Genomic DNA, 17046 nt, shown 5'->3' with positions numbered 1-17046 from the left:
CACCCCCGCGTCCGTCCCCTCCCGCCGTGTCCCCCCCGCGGTGTCACGCACCAGTTGTGACACCCGACGCGGGTCACGGTCCCCGGGGCCACCTCGCGGCTCCCGCTGTCCCCGCCGGGGGTCCCGCAGCGGCAGCGGCTCAGGGGGACGCAGTGCCCGTCCTGCAGCAGCTGCCCGGGGGGGCACCGGCACCCTGGGGCGGGGGGACACCGTGGGGACACCGTGGGGACACCGTAGGGACACAGGGACACGGTGGGCGCTCGGTGACCGGGGACAGGCCGGGGACAGCCGGTGGCCGGGCCGTACCTGTCTCGCACGGTCCCTGCAGACACTGCACCGGCGCCCAGGTGTCCGCGCAGCTCCGGGGGCAGCGCCCGGCGCAGGGGCTGCGGCTCCGGCCCCCCCCGCCGCACCGGGGCTCTGGGGGGACACGGCAGCGCTGAGCAGCCCGGGGGAGTCCCGGGGGGGCAGGGAGGGGATGCCCGGGGGTTCCCGGGGTTCCCGGGGGTGCGGGCAGGGAGGGGGTGCCCGGGGGGTTCCCCGGTTACCGGGGCAGGCGCTGGAGGCGCAGCTCTCGCTCTGGGTGCGGATCCCCGCGCACGCCCGCCCGGGGGGCTCGGGGTGCAGGGGGTGCCGGTGGCGCAGGCGGGACCCCCCCGCGCAGGGATCTCCGCTGCAGGGTCCCCAGGGCCCCCAGGGGCTCCAGTCACACGGCTCTGGGGGGGCACCGGGGTCACCGGGACCCTCGGGACCCCCCGATGCCCCGTGAGACCCCCGTGCCCTCCCCAGGACCCCCAGTGCCCCTCGGGCCCCCCATACCGGCCGCGCACGGCGTGTCCCAGCACTCGGGTCCCTCGGGGGTGCAGGTGCTGCGGGGGGGGCACAGGCGGTGGGCGGGGGGCGCTCAGAGCCCCCGGCCCCCCGGCGCCCCCAGCTCACCACAGGCGGCACGGGCCGGGGCTCCAGCGCTCGCCCAGCGCCCGCTCGCCCCCCGCCCAGGGGCACAGGGGGGGGCACGGCGCCTCCTCGCAGCCCCGAGCCTGCTCCTGGGGGGCTCCGCAGGGTCCGCCTTCGGGGGGGATGGGGGTCCTGGGGGGGTCACACGGGGCATTGGGTGTCCCGCGGCCCCCCCAGTGTCACTGTCACGTCCCCCCCGTGGGTTTCGTGCCCCCCCAGCGCCAGGTGTGTCCCCAAGGTGAGGTGACCCCCCCAGAGGTGCCCCCAGGGTCATGGCCCCCCCGTTCCCTCCCAAACTCTGTGTCCCCACAGTTCCGTGTGTCCCCCCCCCGTGTGACATGTCCCCAAGGTGCCGTGTCCCCCCCCCAGCCCCCGTGTCCCCCCCGTGTCGCACCCCATCCCGTGTTTCCCCCTCGGTGTCCCGTGTCCCCAAGGTGCCGTGTTACCCCCGTGTCCCCCCCGTGTCCCCCCCGTGTCCCGCCCGTGTCCCGCCCGTGTCGCACCCCATGCCCGTGTCCCCCCCCCCACCTGTACCGCTGCTGCCGCCCCCCCCCGCAGGTGACACTGCAGGGTCCCCATTGGCTCCAGCGGCTCCAGGCGCACGGGGCGGTCCCGGGGGGGGTCCCGGGGGTGGCGGTGGGGGGCGGGCAGCCCCCCGGCCCGCAGCGCAGCCGCCCCCCCGCGCAGGTGCAGTTGCGGCAGCCCCGGGCGGGGCCGCCCCCCCCCGGCACCCAGAGGTGCCCCCCCGCGTCCAGGCAGCCGCACAGCGCGGGGGGGACACAGCCCCCGTCCTGCTCCAGGGTCCCTGCGGGGCACAGGGACCGGCTCAGGGGGGGCCGGGGGGGCACAGGGACCGGCTCAGGGGGGGCCGGGGCCGGGGGGGATCACACGGCGGTCCCGGCGGGGCCGCGGTCTCACCGGGAGGGCAGCGGCAGCCGGGCTCGCAGGGAGCCCCCCCCTGGCAGGACACCCCCTCCTGCAGGTCCCGGCAGCTCCGCGGGCACCGCGTGGCACAGGGGGACTCGGTCTGCCCGGGGGGGCACCGCGGGCCTGGGGGGGGTGGGCACTGTCAGTGCTTTGACACACCCAGGGACACCCCGAGCCCCTCCCAGTGCCCCCCATCCCCTCCCGGTGCCCCCCCAGTCCCTCCCGGTGCCCCCCCATCCCCTCCCGGTGCCCCCCCAGTCCCTCCCGGTGCCCCCCCAGCCCCTCCCGGTGCCCCCCAGCCCCTCCCGGTGCCCCCCCCTCCCGGTGCCCCCCACCCCCGGTGCCCCCACCCCGGTGCCCCCACCCTCCCGGTGCCCCCAGTCCCTCCCGGTGCCCCCCAGCCCCTCCCGGTGCCCCCCAGTCCCGCCCGGGGTTGCAGACCCCCCCAACCCACCGGTGCCCCCGTACCCACCCGGGGGGGCAGACCGAGCTGCCCCCGTTTGGGGGGGGGGGTCCCCCTCGGGGGCGGGGCAGGAGCGGCTGCGCACGGAGCGGCCCCCCCCGCACGTGACGTCACAGCGCGACCAGGGACCCCACGGGGACCACGCGCCGTTCACTGCGGGGGGCAGGGGGTGACCCCCGGAACCGCCCGGGTTCGCTCTGAGACCCCCGAGAGCCCCTGAAACGCCCAGAGAGCCCCCCCGAGACCCCCGAACCCCCGAGACCCCCCGTTGCCACAGCCCCTCCCAGGCCCCCGATTCCCCTTTAGCCCCCCCAAAGCTCCCAGGGGTCCCCACGCCCCCCGGTCTCTGCAAGCCCCTGATCCCCCCACAGCCCCTCTGAACCCCCCAAAATCCCGCAGAGCCACCCCAATATCCCCCCAGCGCCCCCCCATAGCCCCCTCACGGTCCCCACCCTCCCAATCCCCCCAGCCCCTCTGATCCCCCCAGGGCTACCCCAATATTCCCCCAGTGTCCCCCCCCAGTATCCTCCAGTGCCCCCCCACAGCCCCCTCATGCCCCCCCACCCCCAATCTCCCCCCCGGTCCCCCCGCCCCCCTCACCCCGACACGCCGTCACCCCGCACGGCCGGCGCTGCTCGTGGCCGCCCCCCAGGATCTGGGGGCACCAGGGCTGCCCGGGCCCGGGGGGGGCGAAGGCGCGGAGCCGCCGCTGCTGCCCCCCCCCGCAGGGCCGCGAGCACGACCCCCAGAGACCCCAGGGGCTCCAGCGGCACGGGCAGGGGGGCGTCACACACGGGGGGGCTGCGGGGACCACAGCATCAGAGGGACCCCAAAAAAAACCCCAGAACATCCCACAGGGGGGCAGGGATCCCCGGATCCCCCACAGTGAGCGGGACCCCCAGAGCCCCCCAACCTCTGTACCCTCACAGGGGGGCAGGCGGCAGGGACCCCAAAGCCCATAGCCCCATAACCCTATATCCTGGCAGTGGGGCAGGTTGCAGGGTGACCCCAAAGCCCATAACCCCATAACCCCATACTGTGGCAGTGGGGCAGGCTGCAGGGTGACCCCAAACCCCATAACCCCAAACCCCATAACCCCATACCCTCGCAGTGGGGCAGGTTGCAGGGTGACCCCAAACCCCATAAATCCCATAAATCCCATACCCACGCAGTGGGGCAGGTTGCAGGTATCACCCCAAACCCCATAACCCCATACCCTCGCAGTGGGGCAGGTTGCAGGTATCAACCCCAAACCCCATAACCCCATACCCTCGCAGTGGGGCAGGTTGCAGGGTGACCCCAAACCCCATAAATCCCATAACCCCATACCCTCGCAGTGGGGCAGGTTGCAGGGCCGGCTCTCGGTGCCCGCCCCAGCCCCGCAGCTCTCCCCCGCGCAGTGCCGGCGGCGGCTGCGGCTCGCGGGGCTCTCGGGGCGGGTGCAGCTCCGGCTGCAGGGTCCCCACGGCCCCCACGGCCCCCACGGCACCGCCGGGGACACCGGGGACAGCCCGGGCTCCTCCTCGGGCCCTGCGGGAAGGGTCCGTCAGTGCGGCGGGCGGGGCAGACCCCGGGCTGGGCGGCACAGGGGGCGGGGACCCTCACCTGGGGCTGTGGGGCTGAGATCCGATATGGGGCTGAGATCCGATATGGGGCTGAGATCTGGTGTGGGGCCGAGATCCGTTATAGAGCCAAGATCCGTTGTGGGGCCGAGATCTGGTGTGGGGCTGAGATCCGATATGGGTCCGGGCTCTGCTGTGGGGCCGAGATCTGATATGGAGCCGAGGTCCGAAGTGGGGTTGAGGTCCGCTGTGGGGCCGGGCTCCGCTGTGGGGGCACAAACAACGGGTGACACCCCCGGGCCCGCCGGGACCCCCTTAGTGGGGCTGGGACCCCCGGTGCAGGGCAGGGGGCTGTGGGGTCGTGCCCCGGTGTGGGGCTGTAGGGCCGGTACCCACCGGCGCACGGGGGGCTCGGGCAGCTCGGTGTGGGGCAGGGGGCTGTGGGGCTGTATCCCCCGGTATAGGGCAGGGCTATAGGGCCGTGCCCCAGGTATGGGGCGGGGCTGTAGGGCGCCCCGGTATAGGCAGGGGCTATGGGGCCGTGCCCCGGTATGGGCGGGGCTGTAGGGCCGGTACCCACCGGCGCACGGGGGGCTCGGGCAGCTCGGTGTGGGGCAGGGGGCTGTGGGGCTGTATCCCCCGGTATGGGGCAGGGGCTATAGGGCCGTGCCCCCCGGTATAGGGCAGGGGCTGTAGGGCCGTGCCCCCGGTATGGGGCAGGGGCTGTAGGGCCGTGCCCCCGGTATAGGGCAGGGGGCTATGGGGCCGTGCCCCCGGTATGGGGCAGGGGCTGTAGGGCCGGTACCCACCGGCGCACGGGGGACTCGGGCAGTTCGGTGTCCCGGTCCCGTTGCAGGCGGAGCCCCCGGGGGGGGCGCAGCGCAGGCGGCCCCACAGGCACGAGCTGGGGGGCACAGGGGGGTCAGGGGGGCAGCAGGGGCTGGGAGGGGAGGGGGGGAGGGGAAGGACCCCGTAGGGTGGGGGAGGCCCCCGGGGGTCCCCTCCTCACCAGCGGGCGCAGCCCAGGCTCACGGTCCCGCCCGGCGGCAGCTCCACGACCGGGGGGTCCCCAGCGGGGGTCCCGGAGGGCTCCGGGCCGGGGGCGGTCCCGGGGGGGGTCCCGGGCGTGCCCCCCCCCAGCAGCGCGGCCGGCACCGAGCAGGGGCACTGCTGGGGCTGAGCAGGGGCTGGGGGGCGCCCGGGGGGCACCCACAGACCCAGAGACCCCAAACCACCCCAAACCACAGACCCAGGGATCCCAAACCACAGACCCAGCGACCCCAAACCATCCCAAACCACAGACCCAGAGACCCCAAACCACCCCAAACCACAGACCCAGAACCACAAACCACAGACCAGAGATCCCAAACCACAGACCCAGGGACCCCCAAACCACAGACCCAGCGACCCCAAACCACCCCAAACCACAGACCCAGAGACCCCACAACCCCCCACTGTTCCAACGGGCACTACCATCCTGGGGGGCACCCATGGGGCACCCACTACCCCACAGAATCACCTTGGAGACCCCCCCCCACTGCCCCAGGGTCCCTCACCCCTCCCGTGATTCCCCCCGACCCTGGGACCCCTCTGCCGGGGGGAGCCCACGCAGCCCCCATGACCCAGGGATCCCCCCACCCCCCCGGGACCCCCAAGCTCTCTGAGGGGCCCCCGTGGATGTGAGGACCCCTCTCCAAACCCCAAATCCCCCCCCCCATCATTCCCAGGGCAGGATTTGGGGGCAGCACCCCGGGGAGGGGGGTCTCACCTGCAGGCAGCTGTGGCGGTGCAGGAAGGTGCCGGGGGGGCAGTGACAGCCCTCCTGGCACCCCCCCGCGCACCCCACGGCCCCCCCGAGGTGGGCGCAGCTCCGGGGACACCCCGAGCCCCCCCCGCACTCACGGAACGTCCGGCCCGGGGGGCAGCCGGCCTCTGCATCCCCCCCGAAAAACGCTCAGTGCCTGGGGAGCAGCGGGCCCGTGCCCCCCCCCCCCAAAACACCCCTGAGCACCGCGGGGGCATCCAGCGTGTGTCCCCCCAAAACACCCCTGAGCACCCCAGGGCAACGGGCCCGTGCCCAACCCCCCAAATCACCCCTGAGCACCCTGAGGGGCATCCAGCGTGTGCCCCCCCAAAACACCCCTGAGCACCCCGGGGCACCCGGCCTGTGCCCCCCAACATCCCCGGCTCAGGGCCCCATGGGAGGTGGGGGGGATGAGGGGCAGCGCTGTGGGGCACTGGGGTCTGTGGGGCACTGGGGTCTGTGGGGCAGGGCTGTGGGGCACTGTGGGGTCTGTGGGTCTGCGGGGCACTGTGGGGTGTGTGGGGCAGGACTCTGGGACTAGGGCAGCGCTGTGGGGCACTGTGGGGCACTCTGGGGTCTGTGGGGCAGCGCTGTGGGGCACTGTGGGGTCAGTGGGGCAGGGCTGTGGGACAGGGCAGGGCTGTGCTCGGGGTCTCTGGGTGACATCTGTGGGGAGGGGTCTCTGGGCCAGGTGTCTGGATGAGAGTCCCCGTGTCGGGGTGTCCCTGTCAGGCTGTCCCTGTCGTGTCCCCGTGTCGGTGTCCCCGTGTGGGGCTGGCCGGTGGCACTCACCGCGGCACACGTGGCTGTGGCAGCTCTGGCTCTGCAGTGCCGGCCCCGGGCACGGGGGGGTCCCGCAGCCCCGGCGGCGCCAGCGCTCGCCCCCCCCGCACGGGGCGCTGCAGCCGCCCCAGGGCCCCCACGGCGACCACCGGGCGGGCACCGGCGCCTCGGGGGCCCGGGCGGGCTCCGCGCTCCATGGGGACACCGGCACCGGGGGCTCCGCGCTCCATGGGGACACCGGCACCGGCACCGGGGGCTCCGCGCTCCATGGGGGCGCCGGCACCGGCGCCGGGGGGGCCCCCCAGGGCGACCACGGGCCGAGCGCGGCGTCCGGGGACTCTGGGGGTTCGGGGAGCTCGGGGGGCTCCGGGACCCAGAGCGGCTCCGTGCCCCAAGGCAGCTCCGTGCCCCATGCCGGCTCCAGCGCCCACGGCGACCCTGGGGTCTCCGGGGTCTCCGGGATCTCTGGGATCTCCGGGCTCTCCGGGATCTCTGGGGTCTCCGGGCTCTCCGGGGTCTCTGGGGTCTCTGGGGTCTCTGGGGTCTCCAGGGTCTCTGGGGTCTCTGGGGTCTCCGGGGTCTCCGGGATCTCTGGGATCTCCGGGCTCTCCGGGATCTCTGGGGTCTCCGGGATCTCTGGAGTCTCCGGGGTCTCCGGGGTCTCCGGGGTCTCCGTGCCCCCCCGCGGCCGTGGGGACCCCCGCAGCCAGGCCGCCCCGGTGGCCCCCGGCGGCCCCGCGCTCCCGGGCTCTGCGGACAGACGGACAGACGGACACGAGGCGCTCGAGGGGCCGCGGGGGCGCTCGGGGTTCCCAGCTCCGGGGCCCGGGGCGATCCTGGCACGTACCGGGTCCGCAGAGCTCGGGACAGCCCCGCTCCTCTCGGGGGGTCCCGGTGCACGGGGCACCGCCCGGAGCGGCCGCGGGGTTGGTGGGGGACCTGTGGGGAGTGGGGCAGGACCCCGTTATGGGGCAGGAACCCCGCTATGGGTCAGGACCCCCCGTTATGGGTCAGGACCCCCGCTATGGGTCAGGAACCCCGTTATGGGTCAGACCCTCCCCATTATGGGTCAGGACCCCCCGTTATGGGTCAGGACCCCCCGTTATGGGTCAGACCCCCCGTTATGGGTCAGGACCCCCCATTATGGGTCAGGAACCCCGTTATGGGTCAGACCCCCCCGTTATGGGTCAGGACCCCCGTTACCAGTCAGACCCCCCCCGCTATGGGTCAGAACCACCCGTTATGGGTCAGACCCCCCCGTTACCAGTCAGACCCCCCCGCTATGGGTCAGAACCACCCGTTATGGGTCAGACCCCCCCGTTACCGGTCAGACCCCCCCTCTATGGGTCAGGACCCCCCCGTTACCGGTCAGACCCCCCCTCTATGGGTCAGGACCCCCCGCTATGGGGCAGGACCCCCCCGCTATGGGTCAGGACCCCCGTTATGGGTCAGGACCCCCCCGCTATGGGGCAGGACCCCCCCGCTATGGGTCAGGACCCCCGTTATGGGTCAGGACCCCCCCCGCTATGGGGCAGGACCCCCCCGCTATGGGGCTGCCCCTCACCTGAAGCGCTGCCGGGTCCCGGTGCCGCAGTCACAGCGGGTCCAGGGGGTCCAGCGCGACCACCCGCAGGATTCAGGGGGGCCCCGATTCCCGGGGACCCCCATCACCCCCGCAGGGACCCCGCAGGCACTGCAGGGAAAAGGAGGGGCACTCCAAAGCCTGGGGAGCCCCTGGGAGCCCCCCAGTGTTCAGGGGCCCCATTTTCTGGGGGTGTCCAGCACCAGGGTTTGGGGTGCAGATGGGTTTGGGGTGTAGCGGGGTGGGATTTGGGGTGCAGATGGGTTTGGGGTGTAGCGGGGTTCAGGTACGGGTGGGTTTTGGGGTGCAGATGGGTTTGGGGTGTAGCAGGGTTCAGGTACAGGTGGGATTTGGGGTGCAGATGGGTTTGGGGTGTAGCAGGGTGGGATTTGGGGTGCAGATGGATTTGGGGTGTAGCAGGTTCAGGTAAGGGTGGGTTTTGGGGTGCAGATGGGTTTGGGGTGTAGTGGGGTTCAGGTACGGGTGGGATTTGGGTACAGATGGGTTTGGGGTGTAGCAGGGTGGGATTTGGGTACAGATGGGTTTGGGGTGCAGCAGGTGCCAGGTACGGGTGGGATTTGGGGTACAGAGGTGTCTGGGTTATGGGGGATCGGGGTACACAGGGCTTTCGGGGTACCTGGGCTCGATGCAGCCGCTGCCCTGCAGCACCAGCCCGGGCCGGCACCGGCAGCCTGGGGGTGGGGGCGTTCAGGGGGGCTTCAGCCCCTGTGCCCCTCACAACGCCCCCCCAATCCCCCCAGCCCCCCAGACTGCTCCGTGCCCCCCCAGGCTCCCAAACCCGCCGTAAATCCCCTCCCAGTCCCCCAAGTCTTCCCAAGCCCCCTCAAGTCCCGTCCATGCCCTTCCAAGTTCCCAGGTCCCCCCACATCCCCCAAATGCCCCAAATGCCCCAAATGCCCCAAATCCCCCAGATGCCCCCGTGCCCCCCCAGCCCTACCCAGGCCGCCCCCCAGCCCCTCCCGGGACCCTCCCACGCCCCCCCGTGTCCCCCAGACCCACCGACCTTCCTGGCAGCCCCCTGGGCACGAGCTGTTCCCACTCAGGTCCGCGCAGCTGGGGGGGCAGGGGGGGACCCCCAGATCCTCGCACCCCCCCGGGGGCACCAGCAGCGCCTGGGGGGGGCAGGCTGGGGGAGACAGGGGGGGTCAGCGGGGAAAGGGAGACTCGGGGAGGTTTGGGGGGCTGGGGGAGATTTGGGGGGGCAGGGATGGGGGAGCATTGGAGCAGTCAGGGATGGAGGGGTTGGGGGGACTTAGGAGATTTTAGGGGGCTTGGGGTGAGCACGGGGGGTTGGGGGCTCGGGGGGTCCGGGGGGGGATTTAGGGAGGGGCAGTGGTGGCGTTTCGGGACGGGGCACATGGTTGGGGTTGGAGGGGCGTCCCCAGCCCCCCGTGCCCCCCGTACCTGGGGGGTCCTCGCAGGGCCGCAGGTTGCAGGGCCGGCTCTGCAGCGCCCCTCCCTCGCACGGCCGCCCCCCGTTTTTTGGGGGGGGGTCGCTGCAGCTGCGGCGGCGAATCTGCTGCCCCCCCCCGCACGGGGCGTCGCAGGAACTCCAGGAGCCCCAGGGCGCCCACCCGCCCGCGACTGGGGGGGCACGGGGCGGTCAGGGGGGTCAGCGCCCCCAACCCGCCCCAGAGCCGCCCCCTGACCCACAGTGCCCCCCTTGGGACCCCCCCGAGGGGGCAGCGAGCCCCCCGCACCTGGGGACTGCAGGCCCCGAGACCCCCCCGGGGATCCCCTCGGCCGGGGATGGGGGTCCCACTCACTGGGGGCGTCCCAGACTCGGGGGGGCCCAGACCGGAAAGGGGGATCGGTCCCACCCCCGCAGAGCCCAGAGCCCGGGGGTCCCACCCCTAAGGGGGTCCCACCCATAAGGGGATCCCACCCATAAGGGGGTCCCGCCCCATAAGAGGGTCCCACCCCATAAGGGGATCCCACCCATAAGGGGATCCCACCCCATAAGGGGGTCCCACCCCATAAGGGGGTCCCACCCCATAAGGGGATCCCACCCATAAGGGGGTCCCGCCCCATAAGAGGGTCCCAGCCCTCCTGAAGGTCCCGCCCTTACCGGGGGTCCCCGCCCCGCCGGGGGTCGCAGCCCGAGCGGGGAGCGGGTTTGGGGGTACCGGGCAGGCTGGCAGGGTTTCGGGGTACCTGGGCAGGCTCGCAGGAAGCACACGCGGGTGTCGGTGCCGGTGTCGGTGTCAGTTCCGGTGCCGGTGCCGGTGCCGGTGCCGGTGTCGGGGCGGTGGTCGCAGCCCCCCCCGGGCAGGGTCTCCCTCCTGCGCCGCAGAGCGACCCCCACCCCGCAGGAGCGGCTGCAGGACCCCCACCCCCCCCAGGGCGGGGGGGCGCAGCCTGGGGGACACGGGGGGGGCAGGGTGACCCCCGGGTTGGGGGGGCCCACTCTGCGGCCCCCCCGTGTTTAGGGGGCCCACCCTGCACCTCCCCCCGTGTTTGGGGGGCCCACCCTGCAGCGCCCCCCCCCAAGCTCGGACCCCGCAGCCCCCCCCTGACCGGGCACTGCCCCCCCGGAACCCCCGGCCCTGGGGGGCTGTTTGGGCCCCCCCCCTTCCACCGGGACTCGCCAGTCCCGGGGGGCCGTTCTGGGGGGGCCTTTCCCCCCCAGCTCCCGGGGTCCCCTCACCTGGGGGGGGCGCGGCGGGGACCCCCATGGGAGCCAGCGAGGGCAGCTCCGGCTCGGGGGGGCTCGGGGTGTCCTCGGGCGGGGTCGCGGTTCTGGGGGTGCCCTCGGGGGGGCTCGGGGTGTCCTCGGGCGGGGTCGCGGTTCTGGGGGTGCCCCCGGCCGCGCTGGGGGACTCCGGGGGGGTCTCGACGCCTCTGGGCCCCTCGGGCCGGGCCGTGGGGCTGGAGGGGGCACGGTGAGGGAGCGGGGGCAGCGGGGGTCGCCCCCAGTGCCCCCCCCCCCGCTTTGGGGACCCCCAAATTCCCGTGCTCCACCGTGGCCCTCGTACCCGGGGCTGCCGGGGGCCTCGGCACCACCTGGGGACAGCGCTGTCGGCGTGCCGGGCGGGGTGGCCGTGGCATTGTCACCTGCAGCGGGGACAGACACGGCGGTGACGGGCACCGGGGGATGGGGGTCACCTCCACCTGCCCCGGGAGCCCCGGGAGCCCCGGGAGCCCGCACTCACCCGCGGGGCCGCAGGTGCAGCAGGAGCCGCCGTCTCCTTCCCGCAGCGCCTGGCCCTGGGGACAGCGACAGCGTCACCGCCACCGCCACCCGCGGCCGGGCCCGCCCCCGCGCCCCCTCCTCACCTGGGGGCAGCCGCGCAGGGGACAGTAGGGGACACAGCGGACAGCCCCGGCTGGCAGGCACTGGCACAGCTGGCACGGCTCCCCCCGCCAGCGCTCGCCGGGGACGCGCCAGCGGCCGCGCTCCCGGCACCGCGGGCACGGCGCCGTGCGGCACCTGCGGGTGGCACCGTCACGAACCCGCGGGACCCCCCGGGCCCCCCGCCCCCGCCCCGGGCCCCGCTGACCGTCGCGCCTTGCGGTAGATGCCGCGGCAGTGGCGGCCGGCCCCGCGCCGGGCCGGGTTCGAGGGGCTGCGGAAGGACCACTGCACACCGGCGCTCCCGCAGCCGCCCGCGCACGGCCCCCACGGCGACCACGAGGACCAGCCGCAGTCCACTGTGGGGGACACCGGGTCACCGTGACACCGGGACACCCGGACACCGGGTCACCGGGACACCCGGACACCGCGTCACCGGGACACCCGGGCACCGGAGGGTCCCGCCGGTGGCACCGGGGGACAGTGGGTACCGGAGACCCCGTGGCGCCAGGACCCACCTGAGCAGCCGGGGTGGGGGCGGCAGTGTCGCAGCTGTCCCTCGAGGCAGGTGCACAGGCGACAGCCGAGCGGCACCGGCGCGCCCGGGGGGTAGCGGCGCCCCCCGGCCCGGCACGGGCACTGCCGCGGCCGCACGCACCCCGCGGGCCCCGCGCCGCCCTCGGGCGCCTCCAGCACCTGCCCCGCCGGGCACCAGCACCCTGCGGGAGAGCCGGGGGTATCAGGGGTGCCCCTCACATCGAGGAGCCCCCCATAGCCCCCCGCGTCCCCCTCACCTGGGCGGCAGGGCGGGGGTCGCGGGCAGGGGACGGCGGCCGCCAGGTCGGCGCAGGAGGCGGGGCAGGGGGCGCAGGGCAGGGGGCGCAGCCCCTCCGCGCACTCCGAGGCGTTGGGGCAGCCCCCCGGGGCACAGGGGGCTGGGGGCAGGGTCAGGCACGGAGACCACCTGCCCCACCAGCCCCCCTGACCCCCAGAACCCCCCCCCCCGCTCTGTGGAGCCCCCACCCCAGCGGGACCCGGCCGTGGCCCCTGTCCCAGCAGGGCCCACCCGCCCCACAGAGCCCCTCACCCTGGGGAGACCCCGCACGCACTGAGTGCCCCCCACTCTGCGGGGCTCATCTGTCCCACGGAACACCCCGAGACCCCACACCGCACTGGGCCCTGTCCCCAGAGCCCCCCTGGAGCTCCCCGCCCCAAGGCTTCCCCCGTCCCACCGGACCCGACACCCCCAGACCCCCAGAGCCCCGAGCCCCAAGGCTTCCCCCCTCCCCTGGGACCCCACACCCCAGACCCCCCCGAGCCCCCTGTACCCCCCCTCCCGCACCCACCCATCTCCAGCGCTCCGGGGCTCCCCCCGCGCAGCTCCTCGCAGGCGCGGCCGCCGTTCTGGGGGGGCTGGCACCCCCTGCTGCGCAGCCGGACCCCCCCGCAGCCCCCCGGGCACTCGGACCAGGGCCCCCACGGGCCCCACGCGCCGTCCACTGCGGGGGGGGCGGGTTAAGGGGGCCTCGGAACCCCCAAATCCCTCTGGGACTGTGAGGTTCCCAAAACCCCCCACCCGGGCAGCCTGAACCGTGGGGACCCCCAAATCCCTCAGGTGCCCCGTGAGAGCCCCAACTGCCTTGGGGTCCCCCCAGGCCCCCCTCACTTCCCTGGGCACTCGTGTCAGGGCTGCCCGCGCTGTCCCCGGGGTCCCCCCAAAACCTCCGGCACCCCCAAACCCCCCGGGGTGCCCCAGGGTCCTCCCAAACTCTCCGGGGTGTCCCGGGGTGCCCCCACACCCTCCGGGGTGCCCCGCTCACCCGGGCAGGCCCGGTGGAAGCAGGGTCTCTCCTGCTCGCGGGGTCCCCGGCAGCCCCGCAGCAGCCCCGGCTGGCGCTGGTGACACCCCCGGGCGCGGCGCTGCCCCCCGGGCCCGCAGGGGCGGCTGCAGGACCCCCAGGGCCCCCAGGGCCCCCAGAGGCCGCAGCCCCGCTCGTCCCCAGCCGAGGCGCAGTCCCGCAGCCCGTCACACACCTGCGGGGACACCGCGGCGGGAGGGGACACTGGGGACGTGGGGGGACACCGGGGTGACACCCGGAGGGAGCTGGGCGACGCTGAAGTGGCGCTGGAAGGGGGTCAGGGACGCGGGGACACCGGGGTGACACCGGGAGGGGGTGAGGGGAGTCAGGGACACCAGAGGGAGGGGTCGGAAGGGGCCGGGGGACAGCGGGGGTGGCGCTGGGAGGATTCGGGGACACTGCGGGAATGATGGAGGGGACACGGGGGTGACACCGGGAGGGGGCAGAGGGCACCGGGGTGTCCCTGGAAAGGGGTCGGGGACGCGCTGGGGCACGGGGTGACAGCAGGAGGGGACAGGTGGCTCCACGGCAGCCCCGGCAGGACCCGCGGTGGCCCGGCGGGTGGCGGTGCCCGTGTCCCCGTTACCTGCTGGAAGGTGACACACTCCCCGTCCCCGCAGTCGAACTCTGCGCAGGGACCCCGCGGGCTGCTCCCGGGGCCGGGGGGCTCTGGGGGGGCACGAGGGCTCTGAGGGGTCCCCAGGGGACTCAGGGGGGTCCCGGGGGTGTGCCCCTCTCCGGTGGGATCCCCTCCCTGCCGAGTTCTCCCCCACGCCACGGGACCCCGGAGTTCTGCCCCCTCAGCCCCGGGGTCCCCAGCAGGGACACGGGGGGCACTCCCAGACCTCCCCCCGCAGAGTCGGCCCCCGGGGTCTCACCGCACAGCCGGGGGCTCTCATCGGCGCTGTCGCGACAGTCGGGGACGCCGTCGCAGAGGCGGCGAGGGGGGACACAGGCGGGGCCGCAGGGGCCGCGGCCGGGGGCGCAGCGGGGGTCGCAGGGCAGGTGGCCGGGGGCGCACGGGGGGTCGCAGCCTCCCTCGTCGCTGCCGTCGGGACAGTCGCTGTCGCCATCGCAGCGCCACCCCCGCGGGACGCACCCGCCGCTGTCGCAGCGCAGGGACCGGGGCGGGCAGGGCGCTGCCGAGGCGGTGGCGGGGCCGGGCACAGCGGCGGCGACAGTGACAGTGTTGGTGACAGCGGCGGTGACAGCGGCGGTGACAGTAGCGGTGACAGTAGCGGTGTCGGGGGAGGCGTCGGCGACAGCGTCAGTGTCACTGACAGTGACAGTGCTGGCGACAGTGCCGATGGCGCTGGTGACCGCGATGGCAGTGTCGGTGGTGACAGCGGTGACAGGGGCGGTGACAGCGGTGACAGGTGACAGCGGCGCGGGGGGCAGCGCCACCGCGCACCCCGCCGGGCTCTCGTCCCAGCCGTCGCGACAGTCGCGAGCGCCGTCGCACACGGCGACCTCCGCCACGCAGGAGCCGTCGGGGCAGGGGACGGTGCCGGGGGCGCAGGTGGCCCGCGCTGGGGACACGGGGACAGCGGTGACACCGCCGCCGTGGGGAGCGGGGCCAAAGGGGGGTCCCAGGGTGGGAGGGGGTCCCAGAGGGGCTCCCGGGTGAGGAGGTCACGGGGAGGGGTCCCCAAAGGGGGCGATGCCGGGTAGGGCGTCCCCGGGGGGGGCAGCCCCTGGGTCGGGAGCCTCGCGGGGCGGATGGGGGCGGTCCCCGGGGGGGTTCTCGGGGGGGTGGCCCCAGGGCAGAGGGGTCGGGAGGTCCCAGGTAGGGTTCCCAGGGTGGAGGGTCCCAGTTTGGAATCCCCGTGGGGTAGCCCCAGGGCAGAGGGGTCCTGGGTTGGTCCCTAGGAGGGGTCCCAGAGAGGGTGAAGAGTCCCAGATGGGGGTCCCCAGTGGGGTGGTCCCAGGGCAGAGGGGCCGGGGGGTCCCAGCTGCGGTTCCCATTGCGGGTGTCCCCCCCGCACCCCTCACCGGGGCAGTTGGCCTCGTCGGCGCCGTCGAGGCAGTGGCGGCGGCCGTCGCAGATGGCGGCGGGGGGCTGGCAGCCCCCCCCGGGGCACGGCAGGTGCCCCTCGGGGCAGGCGCAGCCGCTCTCGTCGCTGCCGTCCCCGCAGTCGTCGCGGCCGTCGCAGCGGTGGGGGTAGGGGACACAGCGGCCCCCCCCGCACCGGAACTGCCCCGGGCCGCACCGGGGGGCGCAGCCTGCGGGGACGGGACCCGCGGGTGGGCACGGGCACCCCCACCTGGGGCACGGGCACCCCGCGGGGCACAGAAGAATCTCTGCTCCGGGAGGGGTCCCGAGCAGCGCCACCCCCGGGACCTCCAGGTGCCGCGGGGGGGGGGGGCACAGACCCCCAGGGTTGGGGGGCTCAGGGACCCTCAATGTGGGGCACAGACACGGAGGGTTTGGTGGCTCAGGGACCCTCAGTGTGGGGTAAAGACCCCCGGGTTAGAGGGGCTCAGGGACCCTCAATGTGGGGCACAGACCCCCAGGATTAGGGGGCTCAGGGACCCCACACAGACCTCAAGGCCTGCAGCACTCTCTCTTTCCCCAGGACCCCCAAACTCCCTGCAGCCCCTCCCCACTCCCAGGACCCCCGTACTCACTCACCCGCCTCGTCCGAGTCGTCCCCGGGGGGACAGTCGAGGCGCCCGTCGCAGAGCCGCGCGGGGGGGAGGCAGCGCCCCCCGGCACAGGCGAACTCGGGGGGCGCGCAGGCCCGGGGGGGACAGCCGGCCTCGTCCCAGCCGTCGGGACAGTGCGTGACGCCGTCGCAGCGCGCCCCCCAGGGCAGGCAGCGCCCGCCGGGGCAGCGGGGCTGCTGGGGGGCGCAGGGGGGGTCGCACAGCTCGTCCGAGCCGTCCCCGCAGTCGTCCTCGTTGTCGCAGAGCCACGCGCCGGGCACGCAGAGCCCCCCGGCCCGGCAGCGGAACTCCCACGGGGCACAGCCCGGGGCGGCGGGGCACGGGGCCGGGCTCGGCGGGCACTGCCAGCGCCCCGCCACGCACGTGCTGCGGGCGGGACACGGACGGCACTCACAGGGGGCCGGCGGTCCGTGTCCCAGTGTCCCCCCCGTGCCCTGGCGTTCCGGTGTCCCCTGTCCCAGTGTCAGTGTCCTGGTGTCCCCGTGGTTCTGGTGTCCCGGTGCCCCAAATGCCAGTGTCTCCGTGCCCTGGTGTCCCAATGTCCTGGGATCCCCATACCCCAAAATCCCATTTCCCCAGTGTCGCTGTGTCCCCATGTCCTCGTGTCCCGGTGTCCCAGTGTCCTGGTGTCCTAAATGCCAGTGTCTCCGTGTCCTGCTGTCCCGATGTCCTGGGAACCCAGGATCCCAAAATCCCATTTCCCCGGTGTCTCTGTGTCTCCACATCCTGCTGTCCCAGTGTCCTGCTGTCCCAGTGTCCCCACATTCTGATGTCCCGGTGTCCTGGTGTCCCCATATGCTGCTATCCCGGTGCCTGGTGTCCTGCTGTCCCACACCCCGCTGTCCCGGGCCCCCAGCACGCCGTTCCCGGGCTCCCAGTATCCCCCAGTATCCCCCAGTATGCCCCAGCGGCCCCCAGTACGCCCCAGCGCCTCACCAGTTGCTGCAGCCCTGGGTCACGCTGGCCCCGGCCGGGAAGGCGAAGCCGTCCCAGAAGCAGGGGCAGGCGGGGGGCTCCACGCACAGCCCGTCTGGGGGGGCACAGGGGTGGCACCGCGACCCCCAGCCACCCCCAGCCACCCCCAGTGCCACCCCCAGACCCCCAAACCCCTTCCGTCCCCTCCCAGCCC

The 17046-nt window shown here is 74.7% G+C and overlaps 1 protein-coding gene across 1 annotated transcript in view; it reads right to left on the bottom strand.

Annotated features, from left to right (window-relative positions):
• Positions 1-17046, bottom strand: part of LOC115900916 (SCO-spondin-like) — a 32023-nt gene that overhangs the window by 2767 nt on the left and 12210 nt on the right. The window contains 35 exon segments of the mRNA XM_030943124.1: positions 52-193; positions 307-420; positions 549-716; positions 820-869; positions 940-1089; positions 1486-1762; positions 1876-2007; positions 2339-2500; positions 2948-3148; positions 3677-3877; positions 3953-4174; positions 4719-4813; positions 4919-5085; positions 5678-5841; positions 6506-7246; positions 7344-7435; positions 8061-8189; positions 8716-8770; positions 9103-9225; positions 9504-9683; positions 10254-10457; positions 10747-10967; positions 11075-11153; positions 11252-11306; positions 11376-11529; positions 11600-11750; positions 11910-12110; positions 12186-12326; positions 12738-12890; positions 13212-13425; positions 13837-13919; positions 14129-14779; positions 15243-15473; positions 15883-16283; positions 16854-16947. Of these exon segments, the coding sequence (XP_030798984.1) occupies positions 52-193; positions 307-420; positions 549-716; positions 820-869; positions 940-1089; positions 1486-1762; positions 1876-2007; positions 2339-2500; positions 2948-3148; positions 3677-3877; positions 3953-4174; positions 4719-4813; positions 4919-5085; positions 5678-5841; positions 6506-7246; positions 7344-7435; positions 8061-8189; positions 8716-8770; positions 9103-9225; positions 9504-9683; positions 10254-10457; positions 10747-10967; positions 11075-11153; positions 11252-11306; positions 11376-11529; positions 11600-11750; positions 11910-12110; positions 12186-12326; positions 12738-12890; positions 13212-13425; positions 13837-13919; positions 14129-14779; positions 15243-15473; positions 15883-16283; positions 16854-16947 (6598 nt within the window).

This window comes from Camarhynchus parvulus, chromosome 2 (assembly GCF_901933205.1).
Source record: "Camarhynchus parvulus chromosome 2, STF_HiC, whole genome shotgun sequence".
Classification (NCBI taxonomy): Eukaryota; Metazoa; Chordata; class Aves; order Passeriformes; family Thraupidae; genus Camarhynchus; species Camarhynchus parvulus.
This window is presented reverse-complemented; position numbering and strand designations above follow the sequence as displayed.